This window comes from Varanus komodoensis, unplaced genomic scaffold (genome assembly GCF_004798865.1).
Source record: "Varanus komodoensis strain SLA01 unplaced genomic scaffold, ASM479886v1 scaffold34_1, whole genome shotgun sequence".
Lineage (NCBI taxonomy): Eukaryota > Metazoa > Chordata > Lepidosauria > Squamata > Varanidae > Varanus > Varanus komodoensis.
Genome location: NW_025335854.1, coordinates 7431549 through 7450343, shown reverse-complemented (window position 1 = coordinate 7450343; position 18795 = coordinate 7431549). Strand labels below are relative to the sequence as shown.

The 18795-nt window shown below is 50.5% G+C and overlaps 1 protein-coding gene across 4 annotated transcripts in view; it reads left to right on the top strand.

Annotated features, from left to right (window-relative positions):
• Nucleotides 1-18795, top strand: part of SOAT1 (sterol O-acyltransferase 1) — a 58529-nt gene that overhangs the window by 25005 nt on the left and 14729 nt on the right. For 3 of the 4 annotated variants that reach the window (XM_044439264.1, XM_044439263.1, XM_044439265.1), the window contains 7 exons: nucleotides 2862-2920; nucleotides 6146-6288; nucleotides 6378-6437; nucleotides 9116-9223; nucleotides 10833-11115; nucleotides 11922-12000; nucleotides 12507-12588. In XM_044439264.1, coding sequence (XP_044295199.1) covers nucleotides 2862-2920; nucleotides 6146-6288; nucleotides 6378-6437; nucleotides 9116-9223; nucleotides 10833-11115; nucleotides 11922-12000; nucleotides 12507-12588 — 814 coding nt within the window. The remainder of the gene's footprint in view (nucleotides 1-2861; nucleotides 2921-6145; nucleotides 6289-6377; nucleotides 6438-9115; nucleotides 9224-10832; nucleotides 11116-11921; nucleotides 12001-12506; nucleotides 12589-18795) is intronic. The other variant, XM_044439266.1, reaches the window with a different exon arrangement.

Below are 18795 nucleotides of genomic sequence, written 5' to 3'. Positions count from 1 at the left end.
GCAGTGAATTCTGCACTAGAGTTAAAATTCTGCACCTATGTTATCAGAATATCTGACTGAAAAAATCTGAATTCTGAAATCTGCATAAATTATAGAAAATAGCTTTTTTATGAATTCTCTTATTTTTGTACAGTTCTGCATCGGTTTATACTTTGCATAACTCATTCTGGGCTTGTTGGTCTTGAAGATGGGCAGGGCATTGAGCTGCATGGGATTCTGACTCTGTCCCCACCGCTGTGTTTTCGTCTGGAATAGATTGCGCATCGCTCAAAGGATTGGATGTCACTGACCTCACAATTAGCAACTAAAATATTTGGAATTCGTAGGGAGATACCTTGGAGCCCATCATAATCACATTGCGTTTATATCCTATCTTTTTTCCTCAACAAGCATCCTAGACAACTTGATGGCACACAGCAGTACTAAAATTAATATTCGCATTTTGGTGGCTACAGTTTTCTTTCATTTCATGTACTGGGATTGGTTAAGAATATAAAAGATTGCACCAGAATAGGCTTGTAAAGAAGTAGACTGAAATTCTTCTTACGTGCTTCCAAAAAGACATCTCCTCTATTAAGTTGCTTCTTTGGAAACTCTGGAGGATGATCAGGAATGTTCCACCCTGATACTCTTTCCACCTCTTGGCAGCCTTCCATAATTCCCAGCCAACTCCCATTTATCCCCAGATTAATAGGAATCTGGGCCAAAGCACCTGGGCCAAAGCACTGAGCTGAGATTTTCATGCGATGTGGGCATGGGAGAAATGGCAGTTGCCTCTTAGAATAAACATTTCTTTGGTCCCTCCTAAACTTGCTAGTTGATGAACTCTTGCTAAGTGCCTGTTGGTATATTTTGGGTGCTAGAACAGCACTGTCAGAACCAAGTGAACCAAGAGCAGAGAAGTCTATAATTCATGTGGGCATTCTTCAGGTTTCACAGAGGTGGAGACCTTGGACAGTTGCTGATGCAGCACTCGCTTCCAAGAATTGATATCTCTTATCACTCGTTCCTGTCCTAGCATTCAAGGTCCTGTTCATAAATCCCAAGAGCTGTTGAAAGTTCATCTTTCCCAAATGGATCTTGCTGCCTTTTCAAGCAGGAGATATCCTGGAGCTAGTGGCTCAGATTTCCTGTATGTTGGCTAAAAAACCTCTTTCTTGTGCTTCAGAAGGTTTACATAACAGGTTTAGAATGTTTTCAGTGTGTGTGGGGAGAAATTTTGCATTGATCTTAATACTGTGAATCCTGCAATTGAATCACGGGTCTCAGAAATGAGCGTAACTGCCCAAATTTATAGTGCCTTGTTCAGGATGCAAACTTTTATGCGTGTGGGGGCGTTATTTGTATCTTGGAATGTGAAATATTTTTTTCTCCCCAGATTTTTTGTGAGGAGGGGGAGGTACTTGACAACAGAGAGTGGAGAAAGAAGGTTGAGAATGGCCTGGTGAAACACATCCTCTCAAGTGGACTTGCAGCAGGGTTGGGATTCTGTACTTTAAAGGAATATGCAAACCTTATCATTCAGAATTCATAAACTCTAAACACATTCTTGTTTGTATATTGTGAAACATGGCAGATTTTTGGTGAGAATGCAAAGACATTTTATGGCCTGGTTCTCAGATAATGTAACTCTCCAAGGCTTGTTGTGCCAGTGGGTACAGTGGGGGCTCACAGTAGCTTCAGGTTATGTGTGAACCCAGCAATGGTGGGTTGTTAGACTGGTTGGCCAGGTCCATGGTTTGCGCATGATGAGCCACTGTAACACAGTTCTCTTTTTAAAAATCAACTTTCTGTGCCCTTCCCAGCTTAGTTTTCTCATATTACTGAATTTCTAAGGCACCTTATTGTGGATCATGGCCTCACGAGGCCCAGGGTTATCGGGAGAGTCTTCTCTGAGGTTGCAAGCACGGTGTGGGCATGGCTGAAGTTTCCTGGAAACACTCAACTACTGATGCACAGAAAACTAGCAAATCAAGCCAAAAGCTAAGATCGATTCCCCAAACATCTAGTCCAGGGGTCTCAAACTCAACTTACCTGGGGGCCGCTAGAAGTAGATTCTGGGTGAGGCTCGGCTTCATCAAGTATTCCACCCCCGCGGTGGTAGTGGGCCGCTCATCCTGCGACCGGCCTGGGTGCTGCCGGCGCTTTGAAGGCCGCAGGGCCCCTCCCCTGTGCCCGCCCGTCCCGGCAATTGGCCCGCGGGCTGCGAGTTTGAGACCCCTGCTCTTGTCTCTGGTGTGGATGGAACTTTGTTTTCTCAGACTTGGGCTTTGCAGCTGAGGAAGCACCAAGGCTTTAAGAGTATCTGCCCCAATTATCTACAATTTCCTATCCTTGCTTGTAAACAGAGACTCGTGGGTTGCAAGAAGCAGAGACTCGTGGGTTGCAAGAAGCAGAGACTCGTGGGTTGCAAGAAGCAGAGACTCGTGGGTTGCTCCAAGTAGGGAGGCCTTTGCCCGTTGGGAGAGCACTGCCATTCCTTCTTAGGCCATCCATAAGCAGGAAGTGCCTGGCACAGGTTCCCCTGGGCAGTGCTGGAAGGCATTATCGTACCTGTGGTGGAGTCCTTTGCAATAAAAAGCAATGTTCCGTTCTCATACTTGGATCCTGTTTATAAGCCAGCCGTCCTCACCCGGGTGCCTTCAGATAAGTTGGACTACAGCTGCTGTCATTCCCAGCCGGAGGTCATAGTGAGAATCCCATCCCTTCCAGAGCAAGTGTTAACGAGCCATAATTCTTACCCATTTTTTGCAGCTGGGGATGATGGGGGATGCAATCCCACAGGTGGGCACCAATTGAGGAAGTCTAAGATAAGTAGTTTCCACTGAACGCAATAAACTAACCGCTTGTTTTTCTCTTAGGTCGCATTGATGTTGACCATATGATAAAGAGGAAGATGCAACTTATGGCAGAGGCTGAGGTAAACATATTTGAAAGCGACTTAATCCAAATTGGCAAGGAAGAATCCCTAGGCAGCATGAAACCGTTACTTTCTACATTTGGATCTATGCATCACATCAGCCTGTCACTTTCGAACAAGACCACCGTGTTGGTGTCATGACGGTGGATTGATGAAACTTCTTACTGACCTTCTGGTTGGTGCACTTCATAGGACTCTAGAAATGTGGAGCTCCTTGGACAACAGCAAGGCCATCTCATATGTGCTGCTACATATTTTTAAGACCCAGGAAGCAAAAGAAGGTCCACTTAGATGATACTGTAGGTTGCAGAAATCACTCAAAAATAGCTTTTTAATCCTGTTGCTTCTTGGATGTCCACCAGACTTGGCTGGGCTTGGTTGCCCACCGGACATGTGTGGTCACCAGGATGTTCCCTACCCCAAGGGTGGAAATTTTGACTCTTGCCTTGTAGAACACCAAGAAAGCTCAGTTCAGGGTCAGGGGCCGTTGTGTGTGTTCCTCCCCATCCCTGCAATAGCTCTTACGTGGCCCTGCAGGCGCCTCGGAGCACAACGCAGCAGGCATGAGCCTCAGCATCCCCCTTGCAGGGAGGAAGGGGTGGAGGGGATCGCCCTGGCAGTCATGACTCGCAAGTGCTGCTCAAGAGAAGGGCTCTTGGTCGCATTGGTGCTTTTCGGGAACTTGGAGAGACTCAGAAGGCAGCAGGGGTGTGCCGAGTGACCTTGCGCTGCCTCATCTGCCTCAGGCATAGTGGGCGGCTTGATCCCTGATCGTCAAGGTGACGTTCTCTGAATATGCCGCTCAAGTTCAGCTCTCAATGGATGCTTTCATAAGAAAGAGTCCCATGCATGCAGCCTGGGAGCTGAGAACCCCACACCAGGAGTGGGGAACGTGTGGCCCCCCGGGTGTCTCTCCATTGGCCGTGCTGCTTGAAGTCCAAGAATGGTTGGTGGGTTGTATGTTCCACATTGCTGTGCCTTCCGTCACAGGAATGTTCTGACCTCTAGCAGTACATCTTTTCTTACTGGCAAAGAGCTGCATCGGACCCAGAGTAGCCTGACAGCATCAGATGCTGTGTCATTGTGGACACGGGCCCGGCCAGTCTCTGGGGAACCCTCCTTGGTAGGAACTCTGCCTAAGCTCTCAGCAGTCCAAAGAAAAGTGGAAGAAAAACGCATGCACTGCAGCTTTCCCCCTATATGGGTAAATGCAAGGAGACGTTGGGCGTGTTCTAGGACTGCTTCCCCCCACCCTGGAGCGCTCTGGATGTGTTGGGCTACAGCTCCCATCATTCCCAGCCAGCCCAAGCTATGCTTGCTGGGAGTTAGAGTTGTCACTGCGAGGCAGCAGGTTGAAGAAGGTTAGGGTTACAGAACCATCCTAGGTCATCAAGGAAGCGCTGGAGGCCAGCAGGTCGAACCAGCAAGGGAACTGCTGGTAGCCTTTGGACGCCCCAGGCACTTTCACAGGCACGCACGGCGCACACACGGCAGTTCCGCAGCAGCTAGCAGTGTGCAAAGGGCCCCCTGGAGGCAGTGAGCTCTTGTAAACCTTGTACATTGGATGCAAATGTATAGCATTGTTGCAGCGGGTCCTCAGCCGGCTGAGTGCAGGAAGCCTTTTAGTAGGGCTACCGTATTTCCCTGAAAATAAGAAAGACCGGGTCTTGGATTAATTTTTGCTCCAAAAGACGCATTAGGGCTCATTTTCAGGTGATGCCTTATTTTTTCATGTACAACAATCTACATTTATTCATTTATTCATGTACAGTAACCTACATTTATTCCAATACAGTATGTCATCTTCTTGTGGAACATCGTCATAACTCTCCAAACCCCGAATTGTGTTGCAGCGGACGTACTAAATGCATCCGTCTGGCTGATGATCTTAACTGGGGCTTTTTTGCGGGGTAGGGCTTATGAGCATCCTGGAAGAAATCATGCTAGGGCTTATTTTCCGGTTAGGTCTTATTTTCGGGGAAACAGGGTACATCTGCCATGCCTGGAAGGAAAAGGAAAATGCATACAAACTTTGAATAAAGAACTAATAAATGAGGAGCCTTCCTGCATAGCCTGAGCTTCCTTCCCCAGACAACTTCTAAGGAAGCAATGGGGAGTCACCGTCTGTGAAGAAAGCGGTCTTGGTCCTGCCGCATCCTCCTCGGCAGCAGACGCTCTGCCACCTGACCTTCGTGATCCGGGCACTGGGGCATCCTGCTGTGTTTGCACTGGCCGAGTCAGGCCACAGGGACAGATCAAACAACCCAGTGACCTGGCCTTCCTCAGTCTTATGAACATAGTAAATAGAACGAGGCAGCCAAGAAACATCAAGTTCCTGTTCTCGGCGGAGCTGCAAGCAAAGCGTTAAACATTAACAGCTACGATATAAGTGTTCAAGTAGCCAGGGAAGCGCAAGCGTGGTTGGCTGTTTCTCTCCCCCTCATAGGTGATGTCAGTGCCATATTTCTGTGCGCAGAAATTCTTTTGAACCGAATTTCTTTAGGCATTCTTTTTTCCCCATTGGCAATGTGTTGTTGTTGTGATGAGCCGTCGAATCATCTCCAACTTACGGCAACCCTATGAAGGAGCACCCTCTAAAATTGTCCTTCACGGCCCTGCTTAGCCCTTGCAAAGTCCAGGCGGGGTCGTCCTTTGCGGAGTCCATCCGTCTCCTCGTTGGCCTTCCTTTTCTCCTTCTGCCTTCAACATTCCCCAGCACGATTCTCTTCTCCAGGGAGTCTTCCTTTCTCATGAAGTGTGACAGCTTCAGTTTGGTCATGGTTGCTTCCAAGGGAAATTTTGGCTCAACTTGAGCTCAGACCCCCTTGTCATCTTTCTGTCATTCCAGGGTATTTGCAAAGCTCTCCTGCTTCAAAAGCATTGCTTCCTTCCTGCCGGCTTCCTTCTTTGTCCAGCTTTCACACCCTTCCACAGAGATGGTTGCTGTTGCTGCAGTTCTATCCTGCCTTTCCCCCTCTTGTGAGGGACCCAGTGCAGAGCTCCATTTTGACCTCGCAACAGCCCCGTGAATTGGGCTGAGGGCCTGTGCTTGGCTCAAGGTCACCTGTTCAGCCCCACGGCTGAGTGGGGACTAAAACCCTGGTCGCCAGTCAAGCAGTCTAGCTGCCACGCCACAAGATCTGGCTTTTTGCAGGCGAGGGGTATTGAACTGGCAGGTTATGCTTACATGCTTTCTCTCTCCCATTCCTTCCCCATATTTACCAGCAGTTGAAACCAGCTTTCATGAAAGGTGTCGACAGCCACTTCACGGAGTTCATAAATGACTTCATCGCAAAGTCGGCGTCAGTGGAGTCTTTTCCCTCGGCTTTCTCAGCGGCTTGTTCAGAGAACGACGGCTTCAAGACCAAGTATGTTGGTTCCTGGCTGATGCTCCCGCAGGGTTGATTTTCTTAAAGCTTGTTTTTTCTGAGATGATGATGGTTCTTTCTTTTTCCAGAGGTTCAAGAACACCTCCAGAACATGGGAAAGTGTTTATTATTAGGCGGTCCCTCCTGGAGTGAGTATGACACTGTTGCTTGCACGGACCCTCTTGGTGCCGGGAGCCGTTCCCGTGGGTGGTGGCACAGGAGGAGATGAAGTGGCGTCGCTGCACGCTTCGGCTGAGAGGGGGCACCCAGTGCCTCTGGCAGCGCTGCCGGACGCTGCCTCCTCCGAGGCTGCAGCTTGGGGATGGCCAGATCCCCATTCGTGTGGCTCTCTTGCTTTTCGAAAACAGTCCTGCAGTTCAGGAAGGTTGTTAGGCCCCGGGGAGCCGCCGGCCCTGCCGCTGGGTGGGACACAACCCGACCTCAAGCAGCAGAGCAGAAGAGTGGTGAATCACACGCCCTCTTCCTCCTGCGCGGGTGGGGCCTGCAGAGGGTCGGCTGGATTTTAGGGGTCCTACCTCTTAGGCAGACACTGCAGAAGGGGCGACCCGGGGCACCCCCTGAACCGTGGGAGAGTGGGATTCTGATGCAGCTCTTCGAGTGCAGCAGCCACAGGGGAAAACACGGGCGGCATGGGTGGGAGCTGTGGCGGAGGTGGCGCAGGAGACATGGAGATGGGGCAGCGGAGGCACCAGGCGGGTGGGCGGAGGCCTGAGGGTGCCCTCCTGCCCCCTGAGGCAGAGGCCGCGGCTTCCCGGGGTCTCTGCAGGTGGCTGGCTGCCCCAGCCTTGTGTGTGCCTCCTTGCACCAAGGGCTTCCCCACAAATGGCCACCTGAGGTCCTGGAGCACTGGTCACTGCCTCGCCCCAGGCCAGGCTCTTTGTCCCATCCTCCCCTCTGGGCCCACTGGCAGCAGCTTCCCAGGATCCTGGGCAGATGTCCTTTCCCGCCCCTGGCTACCCGATCCTTTCACGTTGGTGTCTGAGTCTCTCAGCGGGGTTTTAGCTGGAAATTTTGAAGTGTTGCTCTTGCACTGGCAGCAGAGGCACCTCCCGGGTTTGAGATATCTGACATTCAGGGACATGTTCCTGCTGCAGCCCCACTCAGGGTCTCAAAGGGCCAGAGGAAGCGCCCTGTTCTCATTCTGACAGATAACAGTGTTGCTGGTTATCACCCAGATCGGTTAAGTTGAAGTCTGGTCAAACTGGAGAGCCCTCCGAGTGGGATGGTGGAACTTGGTGTCCTGCAACAGCAGCGGGTTGGACCCGATGGCCTTCATGGCCCCTTCCAACTCTGCGATTCTGTGATTCTATAAATTATTATGGATAGATAGGCTAGGAAAGAGGGATTGTTTATGGGAAGCCTTCCAGTGTGTTTAGCTGCTTTTGCCAAGTGTGGTTGATTTGGACTTCCTCTGTGCTTCCTCTGTGCTTCCTCTCTCTTTTAAAATGCTTTGTTATTTAGATTTGGATAATACAAGATAAAGGCAATGCCCTTGGATTCGTTTTTCAACACCAGAACTTCGCTATGGCAATTTACTATACATTTCCTAGTTCTGCATTTTATACTCTCTAGTACAAGGGCAGGCATACCAGAATCTTGGCCCGCAACTCCCACCAACCCCAGCCAGCCATTGGTGAAGGAGAAGGGAGTTGTCAGCTGAAACATCAGGAATGGGAACAAGTTGCTTTAGTATTTCAAGAAAACCCAACAGCAGTTTAGGTGAAGCTCGTGCTGTTTGTGACCCTTCACCTAAAGGACACTGGTTTTAGTTACAGCTTTTAGCAAGTTCAGTTTGGTACATCAGTTTTCCCATGATCACAGTGTCTCATGGAAGATAAAAAATCTGTGTAGGAGGTGTAAACATGCAGGACTCATTGCGAATGAATTAAGCTACTTGAAGCTTTCTTAGGCAAGGCCATGGAGCGCAATTCACTGGTAAATTTTCTTGCACAAGCACCACTGAAATGGATGAAACTAGTGAGTGCTCCCACAGATTTCCTGGAGGGCTGTGCCCCATATTGATAGACAAAGGGTGTGTAAATAAGCCATTTGGTTTCTTTCTCTTCCACCCGAGTGTTGCTTGGGACAATATGCTTGTTATGCTACATGTAATATTTCCAAGAAGAACTAGAAATACTCAACCAATGCTAAATCTTCTTCTGTACATTCTCCCATTAACCCGGCGGACTCCCAAGGGTAGGTGTTTTGTCGCTTGGACAGGGACCTGGTTCTGGTTGTAGAATAAGAAGCAAGCAGAGCTTTGCTTGGTGAAAACTGTCAAGATGTCTGTGGGAAGGATGGTCCAAAGGAACCTCTTCCTCTGTGCAGTGTGTAGGATAGTATGCATTTCTTTGAGGGAAAGGAGGAGAAGCATTGTTCCTATTGCTTAACATCCTGTGTGTGTTGTCAGTTGAGTTTTCCTGGAAATTACACATGGGAATTGTGCTCTGGAAAACCCGATGCCACGTTGACATCTAAAAGTGAGCTAGGTGGGCAAAATAGTTCAGTGCAAAACTGCTTGGTGCACCTGCATTTCTATGGCTTCTAGAGCAGAGGTGGGCTGCTTGCCCTCTTCCAGATGTTTTGGCTACAAGTCCCATAAGCCCTAGCCGGCACAGCTCATGGTGAGGCTGATGGGAGTTGTAGGCCAGCATGTTGGGAAGACCACAAGTTGCCTACCCCTGTTCAATGACTGGGCATCTTGGACCTGCAGCCTTGTAAGGTTACAGGAATGGGAATGAGAAGCTCCCCCCGCACCTCCATGAACTATCCTGAGGTCTCCTCTCCCTCCCTCCCTCTCTCACAGTGAGCTCTTTGAAGTGGATCACATCCGAACCATCTACCACATGTTCATCGCCCTCCTCGTCCTGTTTATTCTCAGCACGCTTGTGGTGGACTTCATCGATGAAGGACGGTAAGGGTCGGCCGTGGGCTCATCAGTGCCGGGCTTCCACATTTTCACCCCCCAAAATTATATCTCAGTCCTGCAAGTTAAACTAAACATAAAAGCACGAGAGCAGAAGAAGAGGTTGGAGGCGAGGAAGCGGTGCCAGCGCCCCTCCTTCCGGACATGGGCTGCCTCAAATGGTGGCTTTTCTGGCATGTTAGGAAAAACAGCTTTTCGCGGACCTTTTGGCCAGTGCGCTCGCAAGTGGAGGTGGTGTCAGGGGCTTGAGTAGGGCTAGCAAAAGGCACTGCTTGTCTTGGCCTCTGTGGCATGGTAGCGAGGCTGCTGGCCTGGGGACCCAGGAGAACCGGGTTCCAGTCCCCACCTGGCGAGGAAGTTCACTGGGTGACTTTGCCAATCAGTCACTCTCAGCCCAACCTACCTCGCAGGGTTGTTGTAATGAGGATAAAATGGAGATTTTTAGCCACCTTGTATTCGTTACAAGAGGGAAAAAAGGTGGAATATAAATGCAATGTGATGGGGATGATGAAACAGAAATGGAAAATTTAGCAAAGATTATATCAGAACAGCTATATCAGTCTCCTGGGTTAAAAACAAGAGTGAAGGGCAAATTCTTAATTTTAGTAGCTAAAAATGAAAATGCTGGAAGTAGAAGCTTTTGAACCGCATGAAAGCATTCCTCTCCTGTAGAGGCCCAGAGCATATAGCGCATGGCATTTTCAGGGATGCCTTTTCAAAACTTTTTGATTGTTTTGTTTCTACCAGTGCTTTTTGAGGAAAGCCATCATTCTGCAACCCTGTGCTGTGTGTTCAGAACTCCAGGCAAGCTTTATTTGAAACTCCACAGGTCTAGCAGCATTCTTGTGTGTGCATGCACGCACTTAAGGGGGGGGGGGGGCAGCCACAGGGCCCTAAAGTAATTTGGAGGGGGTAAGCTCAGATCTAGGTGCAGATCACCTGCTGTAAATCGACCACCATCTTCCTTGTGCGAGTCGAGAGCCCCTGTTGGCTCCTTATTGGGAAGTGCTTCCGAGCAGACTTGCTTAGGAATGGCCGAAAGCACCCAGTAGACACAGCTGAGTTTGATTGGTGAGAATCCAGGTTCTGCCTGCAAGATCCTGGCCGTGGTCCTTCCTAGGCTACCCAGAAGACGTGGTCACAGCGGGCGACCTCCCTTACGCATCTCCTGTGAACCCAGGAGTGCCGCAAGCGCACGCGTGCCATGGAGTGCTACTGAGCCTCTACCGGGTGTGCTGGGATAATGCGTATCTTATTGGGTTTAAGGTTAGGGTTGGTTTTGCTCTTACCAGCTTTCCTTGGCCTGGCGCACTTCAGGCGTTGAATTAGGGTTCCCACCATTCTCGTGTCAGCTGGGAATTTGGGAGTTGTGGCCCAACACATCCTGCTGGCAGGAGGTTGGGGAGCCTTGCATGACGATGTCTGTCTGTCTGTCTGTCTTTCTGTCACGGGGTATGTCCTTCAACGATGCAATGCGTGAGATAACACTTCTGCTCTGAGAGTCAATAGCTGTTCCTGGTTTCACCGGGCAAAGTGGATTTTACCTCCAGGAACGGGGCTGCCTTAACGCTTTGGTTTGGTTTCCATCTCTTTGAAGGTTAGTGTTAGAGTTTGACCTCCTGATCTACTGTTTCAACAAGCCGTCCATCGTCGTCGCTGCCTGGCTCTGCATGTTCTTGCCCACGTTGCTGGTGCCCTACAGCCTCTTGGTCCAGTGGGCCAAGGGCTACCACGATTCCTCACACAAGACCACCCGCTCAGCCTTCTTCGGGACGCTCTTCATGCTCTTCCAGACGGTCTGGCTTGGCGTCGGGCCGGTCTACATCGCACTGGCCTACGACCTACCAGTAGCCTCTCGTCTCATCGTCATACTTGAGCAGGTGGGTGGCAGAGCAGTTAAGCCACAAGCCGGTGCTTTCAGAGAGGGATGCAGTCTCACAGGAAAAAACCAACGACCTAAGTGGAAGAGCCGGCAAAGACCTTTTGCCAGAAAGCGTCAGCCAGTAAAATGCTTCTTCAAAATTCCTGGGCTAATGACTTTAGCCAACCTATCATTTAGTTCTTTCAAATTTTATTTTCTTAACATAAACACTACAAAAAGAAGAAAAGGATGTGTGGAATAAAATGAAATAGAAAAAGTTGCCGTGGGATTTTAAACAAGTACAACCGATACATCCACACCCACAAATTTATCTATCTTTCTGTCATTCACTTAACATGTAGGATGCATTCTGGGCTTCCTCATCTGTTCAGCTTAGGAAACACCCAGGTCGGTGGGCTTCTGCTTGCTTTTAAGAGGCTGAATGCGAGCATCTGGCAGTCAGACGGATCAGAGCTGGCCGAGCCTTTGTCAGACACGGGGCAGGGATTTTGGCCACGGCTGCTCATTTCTCCTTCCAAAGCCAAGGGAGATGGGGAACCCGCAGGGTCCTTGTGGACCATTCATACTACCTGGAGGAAGCCCATTGAATAGCCTCCTGTCGAATCATCAGTGACAAGAGACTGTGGTGTTTGCCTTCCATTCAAAATGCCACAGAACGCCCAGCGTAAGATGCAAAAAGAGTAATTGGAAGATGATGCTCCACCGAAGGAACTGCCAAAGAAATCTGCGAGAGAGCAGTGTCAGCTTGCCTTGTTCTCTGGAGCCCCTTTAGAAGCCACCTGTCTTTCTGACTCCCCCTTGCAGGTACGAATGATGATGAAAGCCCACTCGTTCGTCAGGGAGAATGTTCCTCGGATAACCGCTGCCGCACCACACAAGTCAGGTGAGTGGCTCTGTCTTGCTGCAGCGGTGGGCATGAAGGCTCCCCTGTGTTCGTCCCTCTGTCATCAGGACTCGTCTAGCGACACCAGGTTGTGGATCACTGCAGGGCAGGCAAAATGGCAGAGGGTGACCCTGCTCTTGCGAGGTGGTCATGCGACTCGTTAAAGCTCATCGCAACAAGCGATGCCTTGCAGAGCCTGTTTTCGAGGTGACATGGTCTGGCCACAGCTTTGTTTGTCTCTTGCTTGTAAATGTGGGAAGATCAAGAAGAAAGAGAGCTACCTTGGCCATTTCAGATGGTTTCAGCGATGTAAACATTGCACGGGTTGCTTTATTATACAGTGAGAATACCGGAACAAAGAGTTGCAGAAACATGTGTTGCTGAACTGAAGCTGTAAGAAGCAGCCAGATGCTCAGTCGGAATGGGACAGGCCTGGCATGTCTACATACTTTCTGGTTTGTGGTATGATCTGGTACTAAATGATTCCCTCCCCTCTGCTTTTCCAGGCTCACTCCAACTGCCTAAAATTTCCCAGTACCTGTATTTCCTCTTTGCTCCCACCTTTATTTACAGAGACAACTATCCAAGGTAATGTCAATACGATTGAGCCTCTTATTTCCCTTTTCAGCAGAGGTAGCTGTTTTATTTGACTGGTGTCTTCTTTGTCCTGATGCCAATGTTTTGACAAGGATGTACCAGGACTGCTTGTTCGCTTACAGAATGGATGCCCAGCTCTCTGGGGGCCTGGCTACACATCACTCTCGCCACATAGCCACCCTCCTGCACAAAAACTGCCGTAAAGCGTTCCCAGGGCTCCCCCAGCAGCCGGAGGGGACCACAAAGGAGGGGTCCTTCCTCTCTCCCTCCCGGGTGCCAGGTTTACTCTGGGAGGTCAGAGGGAATATTCTGAACAGGCCCAGCTCTTGCGGTTTGCTGGTCGACTGTAACACTTACCGCTTTGTGAGGCGGATGCTATATGGGTTTCTGACGTGGCAGCATAACCCACTCATGCTTGCCAGAGGGAAGTCCAGCTCTGCTTGAAGGGTTCCTTCCCGTGGGCTCAGCTGCCCCTTTGCCCAGGCTGTTCCCAAGAGCAGCAAAGTGACATGGCGTTTCTTGCTGCCTTCTGCACACTCCAAAGTTGCAGTTGGCAATTTCGGTTGACAAAAGGGAGCCAATGATCAGGGCCTGAAAAGTGTTCCTTGTGCAAATAAGCCCCATTCTTGGGGCCTATTTTTAAGGAAAGCTTTTCTCAGACACTCTTGGCCAAGCGAAGTCTGAAAAGGTGTGGGGGGCACAACTGGAACTTTCATTAAAGCCTATCCTTGAAAGCCCCCCCCCAATATCACAAAGGGAATCCTGTATTTGAATTCTCCCCCAAGTGGAACTGCGGAACATCAGAGAAGAATGAAAGCCGGCGTAGCAGAACGGTTGGAGTGCCGGACTCCGGTCCAGGAGATCCGGGTTCTAGTCTCCACCCAGCCCTGGAGCTCCCTGGGTGGCTTTGAGCCAGTCACAGATTCTCAGTCCAGCCTACCTCACAGGGCTTTTGTTTTGTGAGAGGAAGAGAACTATGTAAGCCCCCTCGAGTTTCTTGGAAGCAAAACAGGTGGGGCATAACTAAAATAAATATAGTAGGGGAGCTTTTTGACCCAAGGTCACTGCAGATACAGTGTTTGGTCCTCTGCTTTTCTGAAACTGCTTAGCTCCACAAGGGGCATGCTGCTTAGTGTTCCTAGATATTTGACTTGGCTGTGAGCTTGGCAGAGCAAGTGATAGCGAGTGCTGAGTGCTTTTTCACGGTACACAACAGCAGGTACACCTCATCACTCCCTTGTTCTTCGTCGTGGCCTCTGTGCATCACACATACAGGTGCTGCGCCTGCGCAGTGCCTAGGCCAGAAGATTAGAAAGCTAACGGTTTTTGGCGGGAAAACGCTCCGCTCCCCTCCCCCCACAGTATAAATAGAGCGGAGCGTCCGCCATTTTACTCAGTCTCTGCAACCGCCGTTCACTGTGCCTCGTGCCTGTTCGTCTCTCGCTTAGATCTCGCCACATGCTCCTTTACGGTTATCTTGCTCGACTTACCTTTTCCTCGTTATATATCCCAGTTTCCCTTGTTGTAGTTCCTCTGTTCATTCTTTTTTCTAAAAAAAAACCCACCCAAAAATATTACTTACCCTCTGTACTATCATCTCCTTTTTCCTTTTCGCAAGGGCACAGCGGGCGGCATTCCGCAAGTGTAGTGAGTGCGGCTCCAAAATGTCTCCCGCAGATCCGCACGACTCATGCCTCCTCTGCCTCGGTGAAGGGCATAGGACCGACAAGTGCAGGCATTGCCTGGCCTTTACCAAACAGGCCAGGAAGAATAGGGAGAATTGCCCCAAGTTACTTTGGGACCAGGCCTTGCTTCAATCTGACCAGCTGGTCTCAAGGCCTACCCCCTCCTCGGCTGCGCCCCCTCAGCGCCCCACCTCTACTCTGGCTGCGCCCCCAAGCGCCCCACCTCAACTTCAGCCGGTCTGCCGCAGCACCCTTCGGATAAGGCGCTGCTCCAACAGAAGTGCAACAACTACCTTCTCCTCCAACCAAACAAAAGGAGAAGCGTAAGCATTCAGAGCCGGAAAGGCCCTCTGGCCATAAGAAGCCAAGGAAGGAAAAGGCAGCTAAGGCAGCCCACAAGGTCAAGAAACCCAATCGCCCCAAACACCGAGGCTCGGGTTCATTGGGGTTCTCTGTACCAACTGCCGCCACAGTACCAACTCCCTCGGGACCGGCCCTGCAGTCCGCAATGCAGGTGACGCCACCGGGATCCCCCAGGCCTGTTGTTCGGCCTGAGAGCGTGTCTCCTCCACAGGAGCCACCACTTAGGGAGTCCATCTCTGATGGAGAAATTAGAGATTCCCTGCCGAGGCAACGCTCCCCGACGCCAATGCCTGCTTTTGGGCCACCTGAGAGACCAGGCTCTCCTCCTAGGCGTAGGAGCCGTTTGTCGGAGCGCCATGCAGATGACTGGGCTATGCACGGCTATGGTGGCCATCCTGCCTGAAGTGGACTCCATCCATATGCCTTTTTTCCTCCGGACCGTCGATCCCGAGAGAGGCACTGTCCACTTCTGGCCGTACGGAACGCAGACCTCCGTCTCCTGAAAGCTCTTTGTCCAGTGGGCATTACCGCTACCATCAAGACTCGGATGAGTCAGAAGTAGACTCCACGTCTCTGGATGTGGCTGTTACTTCCCAAGACCCGGGATCCCCGGATGAACCCCATGTTTCTTTTTCGGAGCTGGTTTCCCATCTAGTCCGGTCGCTGGAGATAGAGGCCTACCACCGCCCCGGGCCCAGCACAGACCAGTTTTACAACATCGTCCGAGGGGAGCAATCTGCCACCGTTGCCTTACCGTTGATTACCACGCTTTGCCAGGCAATGGTTCAGCCCTGGGACGAACCAGCTTAGCCACAGGCGACATCTCGCTGGTACAAATCTATGTACCGGGTTGGAGAAGACGACATCCCATTCCAGCTGTGCCACCCGAAGCCTAATTCGGTGGTGGTCGAGTCGTCCCAGGGCAGGGAGGCTCGCGGACGTACAACACCCCGAGATAAGGAAGGAGGAAGGTCGACATGATTGCGCGCCGGGTCTATGCGGCTGCAGGACTCGGTTTGTGTATTTCAAATTATGAGGCTACACTGGCACGTTACCAGTACTTCATTATGCAGAAGCTGGAAAACCCAGAAGCTGGACCAGCAGGCAGACCTAGCCAAGGTCTTCTTAAACGAAGCAAAGCAGATGACCATTCAACAGTTGTCTACCACGAGACATCACGTAGGCACTGATTCTCGGGCCATGGTCAACGCTATCTCCCTCCGACGATACGCGTGGCTCAGGAACTGCAGTTTCCCTGAGGAAATGAAGAGGAGGCTAGAAGAAATGCCATTCGATGGCTCCGACATCTTCCACGCAAAGACCGATCGGAAACTCAAAGCCATCCATGAGTCCCGTATGATGGCGCGTCAAATGGAACTCCCACAAGCAAAACATAAGTGGCCATGGTCCGGACCCTACGGGCGCCAGCAATATCAGCCTCGCCAGCAGTTCCACCAGCACCAGCAACATAGAAGGCAACAGCGCTTCTCCCAGGGCTGTAGGCGGTTCAACACCGAGATATGTCCCCGTTGATGGTCCCGGCGAACTAGTTCATCTCTCCAACTCCCATCTTCCCCTCTCCCCTTTGGGAGTCAGCTCCAAAGCCGACTTCCCATTTGGGAGGCCATTACATCTGATAGGTGGGTGCTGTCCATCATTCAGCTCGGATATAGAATAGAATTTGACATCGTTCCACCGTCGAGCCCTATCCGATTTACGCCACCATCTTTGGTTCTGTGCGATGAAGTCCTTCACCTTCTTCATAAGGGAGCGATTCAGCAACTCTCTCATGCTGATGGGCTACACGGATTCTATTCTAGATATTTTATAGTCCCCAAATGGGACAGTGGTCTTCAAGCTATCCTGGATCTAAGAGGAGTATATATCACACCAAGGAAGTTCTGGATGACCACTTCACAGAATATTCTTCCGTTGCTGAGGGAAGGGGATTGGTTCGCCTCATTGGACTTTTGAAGGATGCGTATTTTCATATTTCTATTCATCCTTCCTATAGACACTTCCTTTGTTTTACTGTCGGATCCGATATTTTCGAATTCAGTGTTCTACCATTCGGACTGGCTACGGCACCAAGAGTCTTTACAAAGTGTATGGCCCCGGTTTGCGCCCACCTACGACTCCGGGGTATACAGGTCTACCCCTATTTAGATGATGGGCTAATTGTGTCACGGACTAAAGACAGTCTTTTAGCGGCTCCCCGCGTGACTTGTGCTTTGCTTGATGACCTCGGACTCTGTATTAACCTTAAGAAATCGTCACTTGTTCCCACGCAGGTCATCAGTTTCATTGGAGCACATATCGACTCCACCCTGCACCCTCTTCGATCCTTCACACCCTGACGTGGTGGATTATTTCCCGCAACCTATCTGTAGGCGTTCTATTCCGCCCACCCCAACCGACAGTGACAGTGTACACCGATGCGTCTCTCATCGGATGGGGTGTGACATGTGCAGGACTTCGGGTCCAAGGGGCATGGACCCGACGAGAAGCGGGGAGGCATATCAACTTCCTCGAGCTTCTAGAGATTTTCAACACTCTCATATCTTTCGAAACCGTCTTACACCGCCAAGTTGTACAGATTGCGTCCGACAGCATGGCTGCTGTTTTTCTATGTCAACAAACAGGGCGGGACAAAGTCACCTCTCCTGACCTGTTTGTCAATGCAAATCTGGGACTGGTGCATTCCTTGGGACATCATGATGCTGGCGGTTGATCTTGGGGGAACCGACAACGTAGAAACCGACGCACTGAGCCAACAGATGTCAACTGCCCACGAAAGGGAGTTGGATCGAGTGGTTTGCAACCAGCTGTCCCAGTTATGGGGACAACCAGATATAGACTTGTTCGCGACCTGGTCGAACAGGGTGTGTGAACTGTTCTGCTCCAGAGCGGGGCTGGGATTGGACTCAAGGGGAGATGCCCTAATGATCGACTGGAACAACCTATTCTATGCATTCCCGCCAATCCCACTCCTCATGAAGGTAGTGTCGAAGATCGTGCACGACAACGCCACAGGAATTCTGATAACCCCATGGTGGCCAAGGCAACCCTGGTTCACCACTCTCCTCACTCAGTCCAGAGGAGTTTTTCAACGACTTCCACTTGTTCCTCATCTGTTAACACAACACAACGGGACAGTCCGACACCCGGACCTACAGCGTGGTACTTCCGATAGATCTGAATTTTCCGTCAGCTCCATTGCCGCCCCGATCAATGCAACCAACTCCTCCCTCAGAACCGTCAAGGTCCACTTTGGGACCGATAGTGTTATCCTTGGATATCCAGGCAATTCTCGAATCTGCACTACGACCTTCCACACGCAAGTCGTATTCAGCAAAGTGGAGAAGATTCTCTTCCTTTGCCAGTGCCTGTTCCTTCTCTCTGGAGTCGGCTTCGGTCGAGAATATTTTGCAATTTCTATTCGACCTTCATCACTCGGGACTCAAGCCTTCATCTATAAAGGTCTGTACGGCTGCTATCTCGCATTTTCATGGTAGCATCCAGGGGTCATCTGTTTTTTCTCAACCCTTGATTCGCCGTTTCCTTAAAGGGCTACAAAATTTGCACCCGTCGGTCCGACCTGTTATGCCGACGTGGAGTCTTTCTGTTGTACTTCAGGCCCTTACAAAACCTCCATTTGAACCTTTGGCAACAGTGGATTTACGCCTAGTTTCATGGAAAACTGCCTTCCTTGTTGCAGTTACTTCAGCCAGAAGAGCCAGTGAGCTGTGTGCTCCACGCATAGACCCACCGTTCTTGAACTTTCACAAGGAAAGGTCGTCCTCCGAATGGCCTCCGAGTTTCTTCCCAAAGTGGCTACACCGTTTCATTTGAACCAAGACATCATCCTCCCTGCGTTTTTTCCATCTCCGTCAACTCCAATTGAGCGCTCTCTCCATACGCTGGATGTTAGGTGCTGTCTAGCCTTTTACAGGTCTCACACAGAAGCGTTCAGGAATTCCAACAGACTTTTTGTCAAGTATGCTGCTCCTGACAAGGGCTTTCCAGTCTCATCTCAGCGACTGTCCAAATGGATTGTGCAGACCATAGTCCTAGCATATCAATTGGCAAAGCTTGACTTACCCTCACTTCCGAGGGGGCATTCTACGTGAGCAGTAGCGACTTCGTCAGC